The sequence below is a fragment of the Phyllopteryx taeniolatus genome, chromosome 1 (genome assembly GCF_024500385.1).
Source record: "Phyllopteryx taeniolatus isolate TA_2022b chromosome 1, UOR_Ptae_1.2, whole genome shotgun sequence".
Taxonomy (NCBI): Eukaryota; Metazoa; Chordata; class Actinopteri; order Syngnathiformes; family Syngnathidae; genus Phyllopteryx; species Phyllopteryx taeniolatus.
In genome coordinates, this window is record NC_084502.1 from 31,381,216 (window position 1) to 31,404,199 (window position 22,984).

Here is a 22,984-nt window from a genome sequence, read left to right on the forward strand (position 1 = left end):
AACTTTATTGTTTTTAGCAAATAATCATTAACTTAGAATTTTATGGCTGCAACGCATTCCGAAAAAGCTGAGACAGGGTCATGTGCGCCATTGTGTTACATCACCTTTTCTTTTAACAACATTCAATAAATGTTTGTTCAAGCTTTGTAGGTGGAATTCTTTCCCATTCTTGCTTGATGTACAGCTTCAGCTGTTCAACAGTCCAGTCTCCGTTGTCATATTTTATGCTTCATAATGCGCCACACAATTTCAATGGGAGACAGGTCTGGACTGCAGGCAGGCCAGTCTAGTACCCGCACTCTTTTACTACGAAGCCACACTGTTGTAATACGTGCAGAATGAAGCAGGGGCGTCCATGAAAAAGACGTTGCTTGGATGGCAGCATATGTTTCTCCAAAACCTGTATGTACCTTTCCGCATTAATGGTGCCTTCACAGATGTGTAAGTTACCCATGCCATTGGCACTAACACAGTCCCATACCATCACAGATGCTGGCTTTTGAACTTTGCGTCCATAACAGTCCGGATGGTTATTTTCCTCTTTGGCCCGGCGGACACGACGGCCACAATTTCCAAAAACAATTTGAAATGTGGACTCGTCGGACCACAGAACACTGTTCCACTTTGCATCAGTCCATCTTAGATGAGCTCGGGCCCAGAGAAGTCGGCGGCGTTTCTGGGTGTTGTTGATAAATGGCTTTTGCTTTGCATAGTAGAGTTTCAAGTTGCACTTACGGATGTAGCGCCAAACTGTATTTACAGACATTAGTTTTCTGAAGTGTTCCTGAGCCCATGTGGTGATATCCTTTACACATAGATGTCGGTTTTTGATGCAGTGCCGCCTGAGGGATCGAAGGTCACGGGCATTCAATGTTGGTTTTCGGCCTTGCCTCTTTCATGCAGTGATTTCTCCAGATTCTCTGAACCTTTTGATGATATTATGGACCGTAGATGATGAAATCCCTAAATTCCTTGCAATTGTATGTTGAGGAACATTGTCCTTAAACTGTTCGACTATTTTCTCACACACTTGTTCACAAAGAGGTGAACCGCGCCCCATCTTTCCGGGAAGCTCCTTTTATACCCAATCATGGCACCCACCTGTTCCCAATTAGCCTGTTCACCTGTGGGATGTTCCAAACAGGGGTTTGATTAGCATTCCTCAACTTTTTTGCCACCGGTCCCAGCTTTTTTGGAACGTGTTGCAGCCATAAAATTCTAACTTAATGATTATTTGCTAAAAACAATCAAGTTTATCAGTTTGAACATTAAATATCTTGTCTTTGTAGTGTATTCAATTAAATATAGGTTGAACATGATTTGCAAATCATTGTATTCTGTTTTTATATATGTTTACCACAACGTCCCAACTTCATTGGAATTGGGGTTGTATATTAGAGCATAATAAAGAATTTAACACATTTTAAAAATTCTGCCCTGGTTCCCAAACAAAATAAATAAGAAAATAAGCACATGTAAATAAAAAGAGAAAGCTATACATGTTTAAAGAAAGTGTGATGGTCTGTCTCGGCAGTTCCTTTTATGGAACTTGGGTGGCGCTTGGTGCCTCGCCTTTCCCTCGCTCTCTCTCTCTCCCCTGCAATCACCACTCATCACTGCCTCTGCACCTGTTCCCAATCAGCTCTCTACACTGCCTGCATTTAAGCCTGCCAGATCCTGGAAGTCGGCGCCACAGTATTAACGTTCATCCACGGTACACAAGCCATCTCTTGCACACTTGCATGTGAGCTTCTCCACTCCCCGCGATCGTACTTACCTCCTTGTTCTTCTTCGTCCCCAGTGCTCCTTCCTTGCTCCACGCCTCGCTATCCGCTTGTTGCAAGATGGCGCCTACCCGTGTGGTCGCCTCAGTTACGCGCTCTCTAGTATTGTTTTTGTTTTTGTGTTTTTCGTTCGTCTTTGGAGACATTACATGACTCACTTACACAAACATGTATAGCTTTCTCTTTTTATTTACTTGTGCTTATTTTCTTATTTATTTTGTTTGAGAACCAGGGCAAAATTTGTCAAATGTGTTCAATTCTTTATTATGCTCTAATATACAACCCCAATTCCAATGTAATTGGTGTCACATACACCACTGCCTGCTTCCGTCTTCGCGACCATCTTCACGGTAAACCTGATTTGCAGTTTTGCTTTTCAATGTGTTTTGTGATGTGCAAAATGCGAATTTTGACCCGCAAACTGCGATGCAAGACCGCTTAATTCAAGCCTTGCACACATACGTAGGTGAGCAATGTTGTGCGTCAGTTGATGCAGATTCTCCATGCACTTTGCGCCCCTGATCATTTTAATGCGTCTAGGACGCGGGACGCACATCAAACGAGATCCCTGCAGTACTCCACCTTTGTTTGTCAAAACTGAACTGAAGTATAATATTTGAGTTCATGTGGATGTGAAAGGCCCTGTTTGACTGGGTTTGCCTTGGATGACGCCACTGTGCTTAGGCCAGTCCACAAACTGTGATAGCATGGTGCATCACTTGCTTGTGCTTTGATTAACAGGGCAGCTAGCCTCCTAGCTGCAGTACACTTCAAACGTTCCTCGCGGTTATATGCTTTATTTTGGCACCGAGCGGCAACCTGGCTGGCCACTGTGGCCTGCCCAGGAATAGACAGACTCCTCCAGCCCGCAGACTTCTCTGTACTAATCGATTGCAAGGCTTGTGACTGTTCCGCTCCCCGCATGTGAAAGTCGGTGAGCCTGTCTGCAGCGAGTGGCCCCACCATCCCCCTCAGAGGAAAAAATGAACTAACTGCTCCTCAGTCGGGGTGAGAGTGAAATATAAGATAACCATACAATTACAAACCGTATGGTAGACGTTTTTACAGCGCACGTACACCTCTATCTAACACGCTCGCTCGCATGTCACGTTTTTGTTTTTTTTTACACACAGTGCGAGTCTTTTAAAGACAAAATCATATGACAGATGTCCGATCCAACGCCAGAGTACTTTAAGCCATGAATAAATAGTTAACTTTCCCTAAAGTGTCCCACTTGTCTGCATCTACTGAAGCAACGCCGTTCCGCCAGCGGCTCTCTGCTTTGGTGAGCGGTGCGCCACGTGTTACCACAGCAATGACAATTTATTGAGTCCGGAAAAATGTCTCCGTAGTATTTATTTCCTCTGCCTCTAAATGGGTACTGGCTATCACCAAGACAGGACTCGTACTTTTAGTGGATAATAATCAGCTGAAGCACTTCTGCAACACACACACATACGTGGGTAAGCAATGCTGTGCGTCGGTGGACGCATATTCAGCATGCTTTATGCGTCCCTGCTCATTTGTGTGCGTCTCAGATGCAGGACACACTTCAAATGAGATCCCTGCAACTTAACAAAATGAGTCAATTGAGGGCATTTGTTCTCCAGCCACTATGACAACAACCTTCATCACAACCCTGAGGACATGCCGCGAGGTCACCGGTGACCAAACATTGTGAGCACCAGCAAGAGGGTCCACCGGCCCGCCGTGACAAGCCAAACATTACGCACGCTTGCAACAACGGGGCTGAATCACACCAATTCTAGCACCGCCGCAGGGATCCGCTCGGGACGCCCGGCAAACGAGGACGTCAGCCCATGTTTGCCTCCACTTGCAAACACTTTAACGCCGCGCCGCTGCACCGCAACCACTTACACTCTATCCTTTCACCCGGTAGCTAAGATGGATATGTTCAACTATAAGTGTCATAAATAATTACATACTATAAATGTAACAATAACGTAATAATATAAAAATAATGTAATAGAACAACAACAGTATAACACCAACACAATAACATAACAATAACATAACAATAACATAGCAATAAAATAAAATAAAAAACAATAAGTAAGTTAGACAACAAAAACAATGTAACAACACATTGGCACAGCAATAACATAATCAAAATGATGCAACAGTAACACAAAAATTTACCACCGCACCACTGCAGTGCAACCACAAACTACACTTTATCCATTTACACCACAGCTAAAATGTCATTATATAAATATGATTTATAATCAAGATACAAGTTTATCTGCTTATTCAACGATAACATAAGATAAATAACAACTAAACAATAACATAACAATAACGCAACAATTTTAGCTTAGCTTACCCGACGATGACAATGACAAAGTCCAGAAGGTTCCAGCCGTTTCGGATGTAAGAACTTGGATGCATGACCAGACCGTAAGCCAGGATCTTCAGGAAGGTTTCCACAGTGAAGATAATGAGGAAGACATACTCCACTTGTTCCTAGAGGAAACACAAGATGTCCCTACGTCATAGTGTTTAAATGTCCTCAATTGTCTAAATGTCCTCACTTTGTGTCTAAATGTCCTCAATTTGCATCCAAATGTCCTCTCATAATATATAAAAGACCTAAAAGGTGTAAAAATGTCCTCTGTTAATCTCTAAAGTCCTCAATGTCCTCAAGTTCTGTCTAAATGTCCTCATTTTGTAAAGAATTTACTTCATTTTGTCTCCAAATGTCATCTCTTAGTATCTGTCCTCAAAGTGTCTAAATGTCTTCAATTTGTGTCTAAATGTCTTTATTTAGCATCTAAATTTCCTCTTTGTGTCTAAGTCTCCTTTTTGTGTCAAAATGTCCTCTCTTTGCATCTAAATGCCCTAATTTTGTGTCAAAATCATCATACAAACACATCTACGACACATGAACGGAGTCAGCAGGTGATTCGCTTAACTTTAGCTTGTCCTAGCGCAGGGTTAGCCTAGCTTAATAGAATAAATCATCAATAAGGGTTTTTGGGGTTGGTTGCCCTTCTCCCAAAAAAAAACAAAAAGAAAAATCTACAGATAGGCAAATCTCCGAGTGCCGAACCGCGAGTATGTACCTGACAAGCTAGTTAGTAGTAGCATAGGACTTTCTGCTGTTAGCAGGGGGACAGAACTAACTAATTGTTAAAACAAGGGATACCCCGATCCAACTTTTTCACTTCCTATACCAATATTGCAGCCTTGAATTTTGTCCGATACTTATATCGGTCCAATCCAATATAAGCAATAATCATACATAGTTTACTTATTTTGTAGTATGGAATGTTAGAAAAGGCTTGATCAAGTGATATTACTCAAACAGAGAACAATAATCAGCAACAGTAGGTATGAGAAAAATTTACCCATTTATTATTAACCAATGGGTTACATCAAGTAACTTTTAAAAATAAGAATCTACTACAATTGAAAAAAATAAATACAAATTATAAATCCTGAAAAATAACTTTAATAAACCAACAACAAAAATATATATTTGAATTGCAACATAACCACTGCTTAACTTAAACATAAGCATATTCTACATTTGAATAATAATTTTTTTTTTTTTTAGAAAACCTTGAAAATAATCTCAATAAATAATCCATCCATCCATTTTCTGAGCCGCTTCTCCTCACTAGGGTCGCGGGCGTGCTGGAGCCTATCCCAGCTGTCATCGGGCAGGGGGCGGGGTACACCCTGAACTGGTTGCCAGCCAATCGCAGGACACATAGAAACAAACAACCATTCGCACTCACAGTCATGCCTACGGGCAATTTAGAGTCTCCAATTAATGCATGTTTTTGGGATGTGGGAGGAAACCGGAGTGCCCGGAGAAAACCCACGCAGGCACGGGGAGAACATGCAAACTCCACACAGGCGGGGACAGGGATTGAACCCCGCACCTCAGAACTGTGAGGCTGACGCTCTAACCAGTCGGCCACCGTGCCGCTCTCAATAAATAATAAATCCAAATTATACTTTTAAAGTGCAAAATAATAAATAGTCAGACCTGTATTGTGAAGCTCCTGGCTGTTTCACCATGAAACAGGAGCTGAGCTCATTCACTTACAGTTTCCATCAGTGGATATTATTAATAATAATAATAATAATAATAATAATAATAATCACTCCACCCATATTGAACTGTAGGAATTAGGGTGGATGAGTTGAGAGAGTAAAATCTACTAGAAATGTGAGTGTAAAGGATTTCACAGAATAAAGCCATTTGTGACACACTCTAGGAATCATATGGAACTCAATATGGATTTGAAATATGAAACATTTCATTGTATAAGAGACTTAACTTGAAATCTTACTTTAGGAGAATAATGATTAGAAAGTGGAGAGAGCCAAGAGATAAATATACAGTGGGTACGGAAAGTATTCAGACCGCCTTAAATTTTTTACTCTTTTTTTTTTAATATTGCAGCCATTTGCTAAAATCATTTAAGTTCATTTATTTCCACATTAATGTACACACAGCACCCCATGTTGACAGAAAAAAACAAACGGGATAGTTGAAATTTTTGCAGATTTATTAAAACAGAAAAACGCACATATCACGCGGCCATAAGTATTCAGACCCTTTGCTCAGTATTGAGTAGAAGCACCTTTTTGAGCTAATACAGCCATGAGTCTTTTTGGGAATGATGCAACAGGTTTTTCACACCTGAATTTGGGGACCATCTGCCATTCCTCCTTACAGATCCTCTCCAGTTCTGTCAGGTTGGATGGTGAACATTGGTGGACAGCCATTTTCAGGTCTTTCCAGAAATGCTAAACTGGGTTTAAGTCAGGGCTCTGGCTGGCCCTTTAAAAACAGTCACGGAGTTTTTCTGAAGCCACTTCTTCGGTATTTTAGCTGTGTGCTTAGGGTCATTGTCTTTTTTGAAGGTGAACCTTTGGCCCCGTCTCAGGTTCTGAGCACTCTGGAGAAGGTTTTCGTCCAGGATATCCCTGTACTTGGCTGCATTCATCTTTTCTTTGATTGCAACCAGTTTCCCTATCCCTGCAGCTGAAAAACACCCCCACAGCATGATGCTGCCACGACCATGCTTCACTGTTGGGACTGTATTGGACAGGTGCCTGGTTTTCTCCACACATGCCACTTAGAATTAAGGCCAACAATTTCTATCTTGGTCTCATCAGAGCAGAGAATCTTATTTCTCACCATCTTGGAGTCCGAGTCCTTCAGGTGTTTTTCTTAGCAAACTCAATGCTGGCTTTCATGTGTCTTGCACTGAGGAGAGGCTTCCGTCGGGCCACTCTGCCATAAAGCCCCGACTGGTGGAGGGGTGCAGAGATGGTTGAATTTCTAGAACTTTCTCCCATCTCCCGACTGCATCTCTGGAGTTAAGCCACAGTGATCTTTGGGTTCTTCTTTACCTCTCTCACCAAGGTTCTTCTCCCGCGATTACTCAGTTTGGCTGGACGGCCAGCTCTAGGAAGGGTTCTGATCGTCCCAAACGTCTTCCATTTAAGGATTATGGAGGCCACTGTGCTCTTAGGAACTTTAAGTGCAGCAGAGATTTTTTTGTAACCTTGGCCAGATCTGTGCCTCGCCACAATTCTGTCTCTGAGCTTTTCAGGCAGATCCTTTGACCTCATGATTCTCATTTGCACTGACATGCACTGTGAGCTGTAAGGTCTTATATAGACAGGTGTGTGGCTTTCCTAATCAAGTCCAATCAGTATAATTAAACACAGCTGGACTCCAATGAAGATGTAGACCATTTTAAGGACGATCAGAAGAAATGGACAGCACCCAAGTTAAATATGAGTGTCACAGCAAAGGGTCTGAATACGTATGGCTGTGTGATATTTTTGTTTTTCGTTTTTAATTAATCTGCAAAAATTTAAACAATTCAGTTTTTTTCTATCAATATGGGGTGTTGTGTGAACATTAATCAAGAAAAAAATGAACTTAAATGATTTTCATAAATGGCTGCAATATAACAAAGAGTGAAAAATTTAAGGGGGTCTGAAAACTTTCCGTACCCACTGTAAGCCAAACTAACCTGTCCCAGATATTTTCAAGACTACTTTTATATTACATTATTATTTGATTTAAAAGTAATTGAATAATATTCTTCTGTAACCAATTTAGTCACATTTGTGCCCAAGATATCTCTGTGACTTCAAAAGTGTTAGGAAGCAAACAGTTATTGTGTTCTAAGCCAAAGTCATGTCATTAGCCTCTATATTGATCAGTTATTAATTCAATGTGTTTCAAGATATATTGAAGTGGAAGAATTCACAGTCTTGCAGTAGTGTCAATCGAAAAAGTGTGTGCATGTGTGTGCGTGTGTGTGTGTGTGTGTGTGTGTTGGTGAAGAGCTTTCACATGCAGCGAATCAAAAGTACGAATCCTGTCTTGGTGCTAACCAATCAGAGGCAGAGGAGGGCAGGTTATAGTTCCATAAATACAATGAACGTGGGAGTTTTTTCTGGACTTGATAAATTTTCCATTGTTGTGGTAAAACCCAGCAGCACGGTAGGCGACAGGTTAGCACGTCTGGTTCAAATCTGGCCTTGCCTGTGTGGAGTTTGCGTGTTCTCCCTGTGCCTGCCTGGGTTTTCTCCAGGTACTACGGTTTCCTCACACATTCCAAAAAAACATGCATGGTCGGTTAACTGAAGACTCTAACTGCCCGTAGGTGCAAATGTGAGTTTGGTTAATTGAAGACTCTAGATTGTCCGTAGGTATGAATGTGAGTGCGAATGGTTGTTTGTTCAGATGTGTCCTGTGATTGGTTGGCGACCAGTTCAGGGTGTACCCTAGCTCTCGCTCAGAGTCACCTGGGATAGGCTCCAGCACGCCCACAACCCTAGTGAGGATAAGCGGTTCAGAAAATGGATGGATGGTAACACCCGCCGCACCACTCATGATGCAGCAAGCCGCTGGCAGAACGACGTTTGCTCAAAGGGACAAAGGGAAAGATAATTGTTTATTACATTCGCTAGCCTGGGAGCTAACGAGCTAGTGAGCTAAGGGCTGGAGCTAAAAAGCTTACTCAACTGCGGCGACATTGTTAAAACATCAGCGCTCAGAGTTGTGTGTGTGTTCCCCACATAGCACACACACACAAACACAGACACACGCACACGGCAAAGGTGACCGTTTATAAACTATAACTACAGCGGCACACGTTATCAATATTCAGGCAGTCGTTGACTTCAGCAAACTCATTTTCAGCGTCATTTGATTAACAGGTAAAGATCTCACATCACAGTCCAGCAGCTCGAGGGCGGGCCTTATTTTATTTTTATTTTTATTTTATTTATCCTTTGTTTAACCCGGTAAAAGCTTATTGAGATATAAAATCTTTTTCAAAAGCCAAAAGGCAGCAGACATTATACAGTACACAACATGACAACATTCATACAATTAAAAAAAATAAATACAAAAAATTAACAGTGATATTAAAATGTATGACATCTGATTTAAAACTAGTGACAAAGCCCAAATGCTTTCAAGTATGTACACGGTGTTGTTTTTTTAATTCATTCAAATGTGGCAGGCTTTAAGACATTTTTGGGCCTCCTTAGTGGTTTAATGACTCGATACCTATGTGCCAAATGTTTAATATTTGTTTAAGTGCAATTTTTGGGAACAGAGCCTGAGTTTGATTTATTTACAGTATATTTTTTATTTCATTCATACATCCATCCATTACATCCATTTTCTGAACCACTTATCCGCACCAGTCAGACATTTTATTTATTGTTCTACATTACAATGCCAATGTTCGATGGTCTTCAGAATTGAAAGTTAATTGTTCTTCAAAAGAATGTACTTTGAATTAATATGTTGTATAATATCATTATATCAGTGGCATAAAAAAATATCAACGATACCATCGTTAATCGTGATAGTTTTTGGGAAACTAGATCGTCCTAAAAAAATTTGCTACCGTGGCAGGCTGAATCATAATATATTGTGTATTGACAGACAGCAAGAGCAATGGATAACAGAAAAATATTGTACAAACACTATAAAAGAACAACAACAACTGGAATAAAAATCTGCAGCACAGCGGACCGCGAAGCAACAACCGTCATATAGGGGAGGATTACTATATCTGTACTCCGTGTTAAGTTACAGCGACTCATTGTTCCAAGGCTGGGACTCATCGTTTCCAGACATGTGGATCCTGGGATTGATATAGTCCATCCATCCATTCATTTTCTAAGCCGCTTATCCTCACTAGGGTCGCGGGTGTGCTGGAGCTATCATCGGGCAGGAGGCGGGGTACACCCTGAACTGGTTGCCAGCCAATCGCAGGGCACATATGAACAAACAACCATTCACACCTACGGGCAATTTAGAGTTGTCAATTAACCTACCATGCATGTTTTTGGGATGTGGGAGGAAATCGGAGTGCCCGGAGAAAACCCACGCAGGCACGGGGAGAACATGCAAACTCCACACAGGCGGGGCTGGGGATTGAACTGTGAGGCAGACGCTCTAACCAGTCGGCCACCGTGCCGCCGGATTGATATAGTCTCAAGTGTAAAATGGTCTATGCACTGTAACAATGTGTACATCATTCCTTTTTTGGTGGTTAATGCTGTAAACATACTTCCTGTGTTTTTATACACAAAAAACTATCTGAAATACCACTACAAATTTAACAGAAACTTTGAACCCTTACCCAGTATTGTACTGTCTTTAAATCTGTCCAAAAACATGAAAAAGCAATTTCTCAGTCTTCGTCAGCTGTTTTTGAAATTTTGTGCACGCACGCTACATTCGCTCACATCCTGTGCATCTTCCGGGGGGCTAAGACACCCCCCCACCCCCGCCATCCATAAAACCTAGTGACACCCCTGGTCTGGTCTATGTGTGTGCATCATGTGAGATGTGTGGAGTGCACAGCTCACCAGGTCGTGGTTGGTGGAATTGGAGTCGTCCTCAGGAAATGGTTTGGACACACCCAAAGCGACACAGTTAGCAAAGATGGCTAGCAGGATGAAAATGTCAAATGGCCTAGGGACACTAAGGAAGCTTTACTAGGTCAAAATATTTGTGATTTATGTAACAAACCAGGTCTTGATAATATATATATATATATATATATATATATATATATCCATCCATCCATCCATCCATCCATTTTCAGAGCCGCTTAAAAAAAAAAAAAAAAAAAACAAATTAAAAAAATAAATAAAATTTAAAAAATAAATAAAAATAAAATATATATATATATATATATATATATATATATATATATATAATTTATTTATTTTTTTAAGTATTATTTTTAATTTTATTTATTTATTTATTTATTTTTGGGTTAAACAATGGTAACAGGAAGTGATCATTACGGTCATTAGTATGCTAACAGTAAGCCAACTGGAATAAAAAGGATACTTCCATTCAACAATGGAGAGCGCCGCACGTCTGATGGGGTTGTTGAGCTTCAGGCAGAACAACGCTCGGGGAGCTCGTTGTACCTGATTGGTGCCCTGGACCTGGACAGGCAGAAACATCATCAGCTTACCACCTTGTTGTTTCTTAGCGTGTTGTCTCATGGTGTGTTGTCTCATGGTGTGTTGTCTCAAAAAAGACACTTAGCAAATTGTCTCACCCGTTTCTCAGCGTGTTGTCCAACCTGCCGACTGGCATGTTCCCTCACCCGTTTCTAACTGTGTCATGCAACCTGTCTCTTAGCGCGTGGTCTCATCCTTTTCTTAGCGTGTTGTCTCACCTGTCTCTTAGCGCAAACATTTTCCAAAGGTGAAAAGCGGTATTGTATTTCCGGTGTATTTGCTCATATAGTGAATGCTTAATTTTATAAAACCTAATCGTCCACTGGAAGGGAGGGTGGCATTTTTGGGAAACCCACATTTATTTCAGGGGGGCTAACATTGGTTTTAGGGGGGCTAAAACAATAAAACTTCGCCATAAACACAAACAATGACAAAATAAGATTTTTGTGGACCTCCACTAAAATCACGTACCGTATTTCCGGCACAGCTAAATGGAAAGAAAATAGCGGCCGTTTTTCTGGATTTAGTAACATACCTACATGTGTTAATATTTAAGCCAAGGTGCTACTGACTGCCTCCAAATAAGCCTTTGATCATCCGCGAGCTCCAAAATAGAATCGGCAATGTGTCGCAATATTTTTTTGTTGGCATAATGTTTACACGATCGGAAAACTTGTCCTCCTCGCTTATCATTTTGCCCTATGCTTCACTCAGCAGTGTCGCCTGCTCGGCGGCTGCTGTTCTCACCGGCTAATACTATAGAAGCCTCACACAAAGGGACACATTGGGGGAAAAAAAAAAAAAAAGACAAAGGCACACATCAATGATCGACAGTAGTGCTTTTTGTTCCCTTAAACTTGAACCGTTTAATTTTACTTTGGGAGCATGCCGTAGCATTGACTGGCAGATAACATTTACAAAAGTCTAACCCTGACACCATGGTGAATGTGGTCCCCAGAAGTACTTGGGGTGGCAGAAATGTCTTTGCCAGAAGTCCCACCCTGTCTGTGGCATTAACCCCATAGTTCCAAAGTTGCGACCCTCTTTTATAGAAGTTCAGACCAATAAAGATTTTTTTTTTGTTTAAAAATAGCCTCTGAAAACACAGTATGTTATATTTTTAAACGCCGTTTCAAGTGAGTTTGACATACAGTATCTCCAAAAGCCTTTTGCTAGCCATAACGCCCGCAAGCCAGAGGGTGAGCCGCACTGGATTTGCTTATGGAGTAAACAAGACTAGAGCAAAAGTGAGTAACACTTGTCGCTTACCTAATAATATGTGTACTGTACTGAAAAAAATCAGCATACGAATTTTTTACTACCTGTCCGCAACCCACCCAAAATGGCTCTGCGACAAACTTTTGGATCCCGACCCACCAGTTGAGAATCACTAGGTCTACACTGTATATTTGTATTTGTATTGTAATTAGTATTTATTTATATTTATGTAAAAAATATCTATCTATCTATCTATGTGTGTGTGTGTGTGTGTGTGTGTGTGTCTGTGTCTGTGTGTGTGTGTATATACGTATATATATATATATATATATACACGTGTGTGTGTGTGTGCGTGTGTATATATATAATTTATCCCCATTAATTCATTTTCCAAAACCACATGAACGCTTAACATCAGTGGCACACAGGCAGGGCCTTCAAGGCTTTATGTGCTTGCCTAAATATTGTCAAAAGTATCAAAAGTACTGACCTACATTTACAACTTAATTACGTTATTAATAGATTATTATTCATATTACATAAGATAATAAAACGAATACAAACTAAATAATAATAATATATACAATTATATAAAATGTATTTATTTCCAACAGTCTTTTTTCTTCATTCCACTTTGTGAAACATGTTTTCAGACCACAGGTGCACTGTGCTCGATAAAATAAAAGGCCGGGTTGGTTTAACTGGGGTTTGCAGGACGTGACCCTAAAAGGCACTAGCAAGTGGAAAGACACCCTCGCATATAGAGAAATGCCCACGCGCTGCCTCAACTCTTCTAAAGAGAAGCCATGTGAAAATAATTGATCCATTGTCCGCAGTGGAGTACCTGCTTTATAGGGCTTAATGATGTATGTGTGTGCATGTGTGTGCCTATTATGACATACCTGTTTCATTAAGGATTACTACTGGGTGTGTGCGCGCAAGCTTTGCTTGAGCGGTAAAATGTGTCCCTGCAGTTACTGAGCGCGTTGTCTCTTAGCGGTTTGTCTCACGCTACTTTCAAAAAGTTAGGGGTATAATGCTTGCAGGTGAAAATTCAGGCTCAATCTAAAATGCACTGTATCTCTTCACGTGTTGTCTCACTTGTTTCTTAGCGTGTTGTCCTCTCCTACGTTGTGTTCCAGTGGAGCTCGTGGTGGAGTGGAGGGTGTCCGTCCTGGTCATCCTCACTCCGCCGTCCTCGCCTTCCAGGTCCTCGTCCCAGTCCCCGCCGCCTCTCTCCTCTCCCCCATCTCCTCCTCCGTCCTCTTCTCCCCCCTCCTCACCCTCGCCGCCACCATCTTCACCGTCCACAGCGTTAGCATAGCCGTTACGTGCCGCGCCTGTGGTGGCAACAGATGTCGGAAGTTGAAAGTTGAAAAGAAAATGATCAGACAAGCTTTGTCGAAAAGTATCATTTGCAACATAATCATAATTATCATCGGGGCAGCACAGTGGGGGTTGCTTTGCACATCAACATGTTACGTGAAAAAGTTACAATTTTGAAAAAACAAGCAAACACTTTTGGGTTTAAATGTTTTTTTTAAATATATATATAAAAAAAGTGTAAAATCAGTTTAAGTTGATAAAACTGTTACACACATTGATAATAGAGTCAATTTATGACAAATTAAGAGGTAACGTAAACGTTAAGGGACAATGCGGAGTGAGTCGGTCATGATTGCCATATCGTCATCAGGTGATCGGCTGACGGCTCCCAGGTGAATGTGAATGAATGGACGTCTCCAGGACACAGGGGCGGGCGGGTCGGATTACAGCTGACACTACTCACTACTCACCCTGGACACAGCCTGTTCGACCCTGAACCCTCAGGCAGGAGGTTTCGGTCCGTTCGGACCAGAACTTTGCCACATGAACAGCTTCTTCCAGAATCAGAATCAGAATCAGAATCATCTTTATTTGCCATCTCCAAAAAACACACAAGGAATTTTCCCCTCAAACATAAGACTCATGAACACAAAATAAACTACTTGTATCACCCATTAAAACCTCACACCTAAAACTCATGCTTAGCACCTCTTTGCTAGAAATCGCTTGATGAACTGTCAAACTACTGAATGCTAAAAGAAAATCAGACAAAACGAAAATGTTGCTTGGTCATTGAGTAAAATCTAGATCAAGTCTTCTGTCAATGAATCAATCTCTTTCAAGTGGGGAAGCGACACATACATTATTTGCAACTAACTCTTAACATAGAAAAGCTAACATAGATTGAAATTTAAAGCAATGCCCAATTAATATTATTACAAATGATAATAGCCTGCGATTGGCTGTCGACCAGTTCAGGGTGTATCTCGCCTCTCGCCCGGAGATAGCTGGGATCGGCTCCAGCACACCTGCGACCCTTGTGAGGATAAAGCGGTACAGAATGTGGATGGATGGATGGATGACAATAGCAAATACTCCCTCCTCTGGCTGATTGGTATACTCCTTGCTCTCTGTTGGGCTAGGGGCAAATGTATTGATGTGACCCCAGACAACTTTGTAAACATGTCAAAACGACCAAAAGTGTAGAGAATACAGGGAAGAAAAAAAGAGGCCAAATGGGAGAAAGAAAGGTCAAATTGTTGCTTACTTTTGGTTTGTCCCATTAGGTGTTGCAACGGCAAGTTACTCGCATCATTTTATTTGGCAGGTACGATACAGTAATTATCCATCCATCCAGCCATACATCCCTTTTCTACCACTTATCCGAGGTCGGGTCACGGGGCAGTAGCTTTAGCAGGGACGCCCAGACTTCCCTCTCCCCAGCCACTTCATCCAGCTCTTCCGGGGGGATCCCGAGGCGTTCCCAGGGCAGCCGAAGGACGTAGTCTCTCCAGCGTGTCCTGGGGCCTCCCAGTGGGACGTGCCCGGAACACCTCACCAGGGAGGTGTCCGGGAGGCATCCAAATCAGATGCCCCAGCCACCTCATCTGGCTCTTCTCGATGTGGAGGAGCAGCGACTCTACTCTGAGCTCCTCCCGGATGACCGAGCTTCTCACCCTATCTCGAAAGGAAGTCCTGGACACCCTGCAGAGGAAACTCATTTCGGCCGCTTGTATCCTGGATCTTGTTCTTTCGGTCAGGACCCACAGCTCGTGACAATAGGTGAGGGTAGGAACGTAGATCGACCGGTAAATTGAGAGCTTCGCCTTTCGACTTAGCTCCTTCTTTACCACAACGGAACGATACAAAGTCCGCATCACTGCAGACGATGCACCGATCCGCCTGTTGATCTCCCGTTCCATTCTTCCCTCACTCGTGAACAAGACCCCAAGATACTTGAACTCCTCCACTTGGGGCAGGATCTCATCCCCGACCTGGAGAGGGTACGCCACCCTTTTCCGACTGAGGACCATGGTCTCAGATCTGGCGGTGCTGATTCTCATCCCAGCCGCTTCACACTCGGGTGCGAACCGGTCCAGTGAAAGTTGGAGATCACGGCTTGATGAAGCGAACAGAACCACATCATCTGCAAAAAGCAGAGATGCAATACTGAGGCCACCAAACCGGACCCCCTCTATGCCTCGGCTGGGCCTTGAAATTCTGTCCATAAAAGTTATGAACAGAATCGGTGACAAAGGGCAGCCTTGGCGGAGTCCAACCCTCACTGGGAATGAGTCCGACTTACTGCCGGATATGCGGAACAAACTCTGACTCCGGTCCTACAGAGACCCAACAGCCCGTATCAGGGGGTTAGGTACCACATACTCCAGAAGCACCCTCCACAGGACTCTTCAAGGGACACGGTGGTCGAACGCCTTCTCCATGTCCACAAAACACATGTAGACTGGTTGGGCGAACTCCCATGCATCCTCGAGGACCCTGCCGAGGGTGTAGAGCTGGTCCGCTGTTCCACGGCCAGGACGAAAACCACACTGCTCCTCCTGAATCTGAGATTCGACTTCCTGACGGACCCTCCTCTCCAGCACCCCTGAAAAGACCTTACCAGGGAGGCTGAGGAGTGTGATCCCCCTGTAGTTGGAACACACCCTCCAGTCCCCCTTCTTAAAAAGGGGGACCACCACCCCAGTCTGCCAATCCAGAGGCACTGTCCCCGATACAGTAATTAAAATGATGATTAAAATGTTCGATTTTATGTTTGAAATTGTGTGTTATGTTATCTCATAAATTAAAAACAACGTTGAAAACGATGCTATTCGACTTCTTTTGTAAGCGCATGTTAATCGCCGATGGAGGTGGTTGCCATATAAAATATCACTCATTGGCTAGGGCCAGCCTTGTTTGCACATATTCCTTCTTTAGGAATTGTAAAGCTGTGATTGATTGCAATATATAAAATCCATGTTTTTAAATGTGTAATAAAGGGTCTGATTTAATGTACTTGTTTGTCTTGTTCATACTGTATTTCAATATGTTAATTATCATTATTATTATTATTATAATGACAATAATAATAATGATTATCATTATTATCATTTATGTTGATGGTTAAAAGCTCACATTTACATTAAGATCAGAGAGCGTGAATTGAATGGATAATTAATTTGCATTTTTAATGTATACCCTATTGTGCACCTGCACTTCTTCGGGTTATGAAATCTGTCCAATTGTGAATTATTGACCCTAGTCTGAAATGTTTGAGTTTTGGAGGGCTTCAGAGGATTTTCAGATTTCAAAATGGGACCGAGCACTCTTTTCATTTTGGGAATGACTGGGTTAGTGTTTGATTTTAAACATGTTAGAAAATAGGCAAAAATGTTGATCAGTTTGCTTCTTTATCATCTGAAAAGGATGAAGATGATGATGCTGATGAGGATGCTGATGATAATGATAATGATGATGATAATGATGTTAACAATAGAGAAGACTAAGGTGACTTGAACACACCAATGTTGTAGTGAACAGCTGTGACCTAGATCTGTGTGTGTGCGTGTATGTTTGCGATGTGGGTCGTGATGTGTGTGTGTGTGTGTTTTAGTTATTACCTGAGGACCATGAAAACACACACACAAACACACACACACACACACAATATGAACATCTCAGTGAGATTATTGCCGCCATGCTCGACCTTCACGTTGCCATTTTCCTAGATTTCCTGTTTCCCACAATGCCTTGCTGTGTCCAGCTGTGACACAAAGCTGATAAGTCCTTCCCACACACACACATGCACACACACACACACACACACACTCACACACAAACACAGACACGTCCATTCCCGTCATGGCGACCAGTTTGCACTCACACAACAGCTAACATTGTACGACAAAATGGCGTGCTAATGCGATTGCTGCTAGGGCCTCCGTGTGCTAATATGCTAGCATGACTTAATTGCAGAAGTGACAAAAGCACTCTAACTGTACTTAATTAGAAGTACAGATACTTGTGTATGAAAAGACTCTGGTAAAAGTAAAAGTACTGATTCACCTGTTTTACTTAAAGAGAGAATTTGCAGTTAGAAAAAAACAACACTTTTTGTCATATATATGTTTTAACTAGCTGTATGACCTGCCAGCAAAATATTATTAAAATGGTTTATTTTTTGTAAAAATCATCCCTATTTGGTCCCATCTTTTCAATTTTAATTATTATTTTACAAGTGGGCATGGCGGGACAAGAACATCCAATCAGAGAGTGTGGTGACAGGATGCATGACTGAATAGTCTGTCATTCATTTGCATACACTCACCGCACACACGGAGGCTCGGTGGGACGTACCGCAGCCTCTCGCAGAGTAGACTATTATAGTTTCTTGGCTGGATTATTAACTCCGGTTAGTAACAAAAGTTAAAGAGAAGGAATTTGATAGCTTTCTACTTCAAATCAAGGGTAAACATATATAAAAGTGATGGTGTGTCCTATAGTCAGAAGGCTGCATGGCTGAGCTTGTAAAACCACCACGTACGCATGTCACCGTTCTCATCAGGTTGTCCGGTTATAGGTTATATTTTGAATGGATTGTACATTCCATTGTTTCTTACAATCCTGGTTGGTGCATTGTCATTTTTAGTTGTTGCTGTGAGTCACGTTTCTCTCGTCATGTTATGTTTTATGTGGTGAGTTTACCCCTAGTGTTTCTTTGTTGCTTGGAACATTGTTTTTTGGGGGGGACTTTGTTAATTTAGTATTTTTTTGCCTCCATCCTTGTTTGCGTTTATTGTTTTTAAAATTAAATATCATTTTGAGATTCTTGCACTGCTGCCTTGTCTCCCTGCTTACCTGCATTTGGATCATCCTTTTTGCCACCATCACCCCCAAACCTGACAATGTGCCTCGCAATATCAATTTTGTTGAATAAGGCCATAGGGAATAGCTTGCTTCTCTGAATTTTTTCCCTGATTTAGGTTTCTCATGTCTGTTTTATGAGAGATCAATTAATCAACCATGTATAACATTAGCGCTCTCTATTTATGGCATTCCTTTGTTACAAACAAAAATGTAACAAGCCTATTTTGACAACGCAATAGAAATTACAGATATTTGCTTCCAAAATAAAAGTAAAATAAAAAAAATAAAAAATAAATAAATACTCAAGAGCAGGTAGCTGGAAAATCTACTCAAGTACACAGTGAACTTAAGTACTGTGCTGTACACCAACAATGTATTTGTACTTCATTACTTCCCACTACTGATGAACTGATGAAAAAACATGGGAAGCATGGGTGAATAATCGGCAGTCACGGAAATGAAGCAAACAAATGAGTCGGTAAAGAGTGAAGCAAGCCTGCAGGGGGCGCTGCTGCTTCTGCTGCACTAACTTAACATGATTATTTTGTCCTCAGGCTGCTGAGGAGCCGAGGTTAGGACAGTGCAGGTCACATGACTGTTGCTCACGTTGTTTTGGTGTGTGCGTATGTATGTGTATGTGTGTGTGTGTGTATGTGTGTAGCTGGTGGAGCTATGCACACACAGAGTCTCTGCATTGCCCCACGAGAATCCGTCTAATTATGCCCGAATTATCCCGAGACAACCAAGATCATCCTGACAGCAGCGAGTGTGCATGCATGCATGCATGCTTGCGTAGATGTGTGTGTGTGTGTGTGTATGCGTGTGTATGTGTGTGTGCACGTGTGTGTGTATGTATGTGTGTGGACTAGCGTGACCTCAATGGCTGTAAGACTTTGGGAGTCTTTCAGCTGAGTCGAGGCCCAGTTTAACAGGACTGGGTTGTGTTGGAGGAACACCAACTGTGCGTGTGTGTGTGTGCGTGCGTCCGTGTGTCTGCGTGTGTGTAGTTGAGCAGCACTCGCACACAATCCTCATACGCCTTGTTAACTTCCTGCTTTTCACTCTTCTGTTACTCGATGTGTGTGTGCGTGTGTGTGTGTGTGTGTGCGTGTGTGTGTGCGTGTGTTTGTGTGTGTGTGCGTGTGTGTGTGCATGTGTGTGTGTATACGCGTGTGTGTGTACGCGTGTGTGTGTGTATACATGTATGCCCTCCAGCCAGGTCCAGCTGGGCAGGTCATTAGGTTATTTAGTCAACGTCGTTGTGCTTTTCTTCATAAAGGCATAATGTGTGTCCTTCATCCATTGTCTATACTGTTTGTTCTCATTAGGGTTGTGGAGGAGCTGGAACCTTTCCGAAATGACTGAGTAAGAGGTGGGGTACACCCTGGACTGGTCACCAGTCAATGTCAGGGCACATACTGTATAGACAAACAGCAGACTGGTCGCCAGTTATTGTCAAGGCACGTATAGACAAACAATAGAAGAGTCGCTAGTCAATGTGAGGCCCCAATGACAAACAATGGGCTGGTTGCTAGCCAATCGCAGGACATATATAGACAAACAATGGACTGGTCGGAAGTCAATGTCGATGAGTATATAGACAAGCAATGCACTGGTTGCTCGTCAATTTATGGGCATACTGTATATAGACAACCAATAGATTATTCACCAACCAATCACAGAAGAAGCTAATGCTTTGAGAACACCAATCGCTACATTTATGAACACTCAATGGAGCTCTACTTACCTTACACAAACCACTGGCTAATATAACCATACAGCCCCCCCCCCCCCCCCCCCCCCCCCCACCCTCCACCCCACCCACACTCACAGGCACTTAATGCAAGCATCCCTAGAGATTTTGTTACTTTAACACAGACGCAGCATTTCATCACCAAGCCACCGAAATACACTTGTCAGTGAATGTAGCGGTGTGGTGCATAACATGGCCAACCGCAAATATCCCCTGCTTGTTCACAGGGTTTTCGTTAGTTGTGTCAAGTACAAGGCAGTGGAACAAAAGGTTGGAGGAATTAGTTCCACTGCCATGGCAACCAGCGATTTAGCGCTCATTTCCATAACAACGCTATCAGGACTTCGGCGGACGCAATCTTAATTCATCAATCAGCAAGAAGTCTGATCATCCACCAGGACGGAGGGATTAAGGCACTCTTACTGAGGTGTTTGGAGGTCAATGTTCGTGTGATCATGTGTGGATCATGGACATACAGCAAATTAGATATAGCTGACATGGGGTAATAAGACAGGGCGCAAAATAGAAACATGCGAACATTAGCACTGACATCATGAGGTTGGTCATCTTCCAATTGGAGCTGACGAGGTCTGATCTAAAAAGTGCAATGTAAACAAAAAAGCATGGCTGGATGGATGGAGGTGATAACAATAACACTAATATAAGTGATAACAATATTAGTGTTAACATTAATGCTAATATTGGTCTTAATGTTAATGCTAATATTGGTCTTAATGTTAATGCTAATATTAGTGCTAACAGCATGCTAATAATAATGTTAACATGCTATCAATAATGCTAATATTAGTGTTAATGTTAATACTAATGTCAGTGCTAATGTTAATGCTATTTTCAGGGCTAACATTGATCATAATATTAGTATAGTAGTAGTAGTATCCATCCATCCATCCATTATCTGAGCCGCTTCTCCTCACAAGGGTCGCGGGAGCGCTGGAGCCTATCCCAGCTATCATCGGGCAGGGGTACACCCTGAACTGGTTGCCAGCCAATCGCAGGCCACATACAAACAAACAACCATTTGCAATCACATTCACACCTACGGGCAATTTAGAGTTGTCAATTAACCTACCATGCATGTTTTTGGGATGTGGGAGGAAACCGGAGTGCCCGGAGAAAACCCACGCAAGCACAGGGAGAACATGCAAACTCCACACAGGCGGGGCCGAGGATTTTACCGCGGTCCTCAGAACTGTGAGGCAGACGCTCTAACCAGTCATCCACCGTGCCGCAGCTAATATTAGTGCTAATGTTAATGCTAATAATAGTGCTAATGTCAATGCTAATAGTGCTTACATCAATAATAATATTGGTGCTATAAATGCAAACATTTGTGATGACGTTAATTGCTAATAGTGATAACATTCATCCATCCATCCATCCATCCATTTTCTTCATCTTATCTGGGTTCAGGTCGTGGGGTTAGCAGCTTAAGCAGGGAACTGCAAATGTCCCTCTCTGGGGGGGATCCAGAGGCGTTCCCAGGCCAGCTGGGATACCTATTCTCAGCAGCGTGTCCTGGCTAGTCCCCAAGGCCTCCTCCCGGTGGGACGTGCCCGGAACACCTCACCAGGGAAGCATCCATGAGGCATCCTAACACGGATGCCCGAGCCTCCTCATCTGGCTCCTCTCAATGCGGAGGAACAGCGGTTTTGACTCTGACACCCCTCCCGGGTCACTGAGCTTCTGACTTTATCTCTAAGGGAGAGCCTGGACATCCTGTAGAGGAAACTTATTTCAGCAGCTTGCATCGACCTATAGTTCGTGACCATAGGTGAGGGTAGGAACGTAGTTCGACCAGTAAATCCCCTTTCACCTCAGCTCCTATCTTCACCGACGAGGATCTTCGGCTATCACACAGACTTCATCTCCAAAATTCCGACCAAATAATCGTGAGTATGGACTCGAGCACCACTTGCACCCTTCTCCCTGAGAGGCGTTCCTTGCTCGAGGAAACTAGAGCAGAATCAGGCACACTTGAGAGTGTAGGTTGTAGCCGACCTACTAGCCCTGTTAGCATTAGCCCCGAGCAGCTAGCTAACTGCGGCGAGCTTTTTCAGACGCATAACATATTCACTCATTTAGCATTTCTACTAAGTCTACTGGCTCCCGCACGTTAGTCATAGGGGACTCAATCACACTTAACATCAAGTTTATAAACCTAGCCCCTGTAATGTGTTTCCCTGGGACCAGAGTACCTGACATTGAAGCTAGCCTCAGGGATCTGACCCGCATTAGGCCTAGACACTAGCGTGGGGCTAACAACACTAGCTACTCAGATATAGTAATACATGTCAGCTTCTAAGGTACAAGGATGGGAGAATCAGAAATTACAAAGAGGAACATAGCCAGGACTTGTATTCTTGCCAGAAAGATGTGTCGGCAATTGTAATTGTCTCTGGCGCCTTGCCTGCGAGAGGCAATGATGAGAGGTCGAGCAGATTATTCTCACTTAACTGGTGACTGGCTAGCTTCTGTAGCGAACAGGGACTGCAGTTTATAGATGATTGGCCTTTGT

General features: G+C 42.6%; 1 protein-coding gene across 2 annotated transcripts in view; it reads right to left on the reverse strand.

Annotated features, from left to right (window-relative positions):
- Positions 1-22,984, reverse strand: part of cacna1fb (calcium channel, voltage-dependent, L type, alpha 1F subunit) — a 79,727-nt gene that overhangs the window by 52,446 nt on the left and 4,297 nt on the right. For both annotated transcript variants that reach the window (XM_061788675.1, XM_061788668.1), the window contains exons 2-5: positions 13,602-13,840; positions 11,164-11,264; positions 10,674-10,779; positions 4,129-4,268 (exon numbers count right to left, since the gene is read on the reverse strand). In XM_061788675.1, the coding sequence (XP_061644659.1) occupies positions 4,129-4,268; positions 10,674-10,779; positions 11,164-11,264; positions 13,602-13,840 (586 nt within the window). The remainder of the gene's footprint in view (positions 1-4,128; positions 4,269-10,673; positions 10,780-11,163; positions 11,265-13,601; positions 13,841-22,984) is intronic.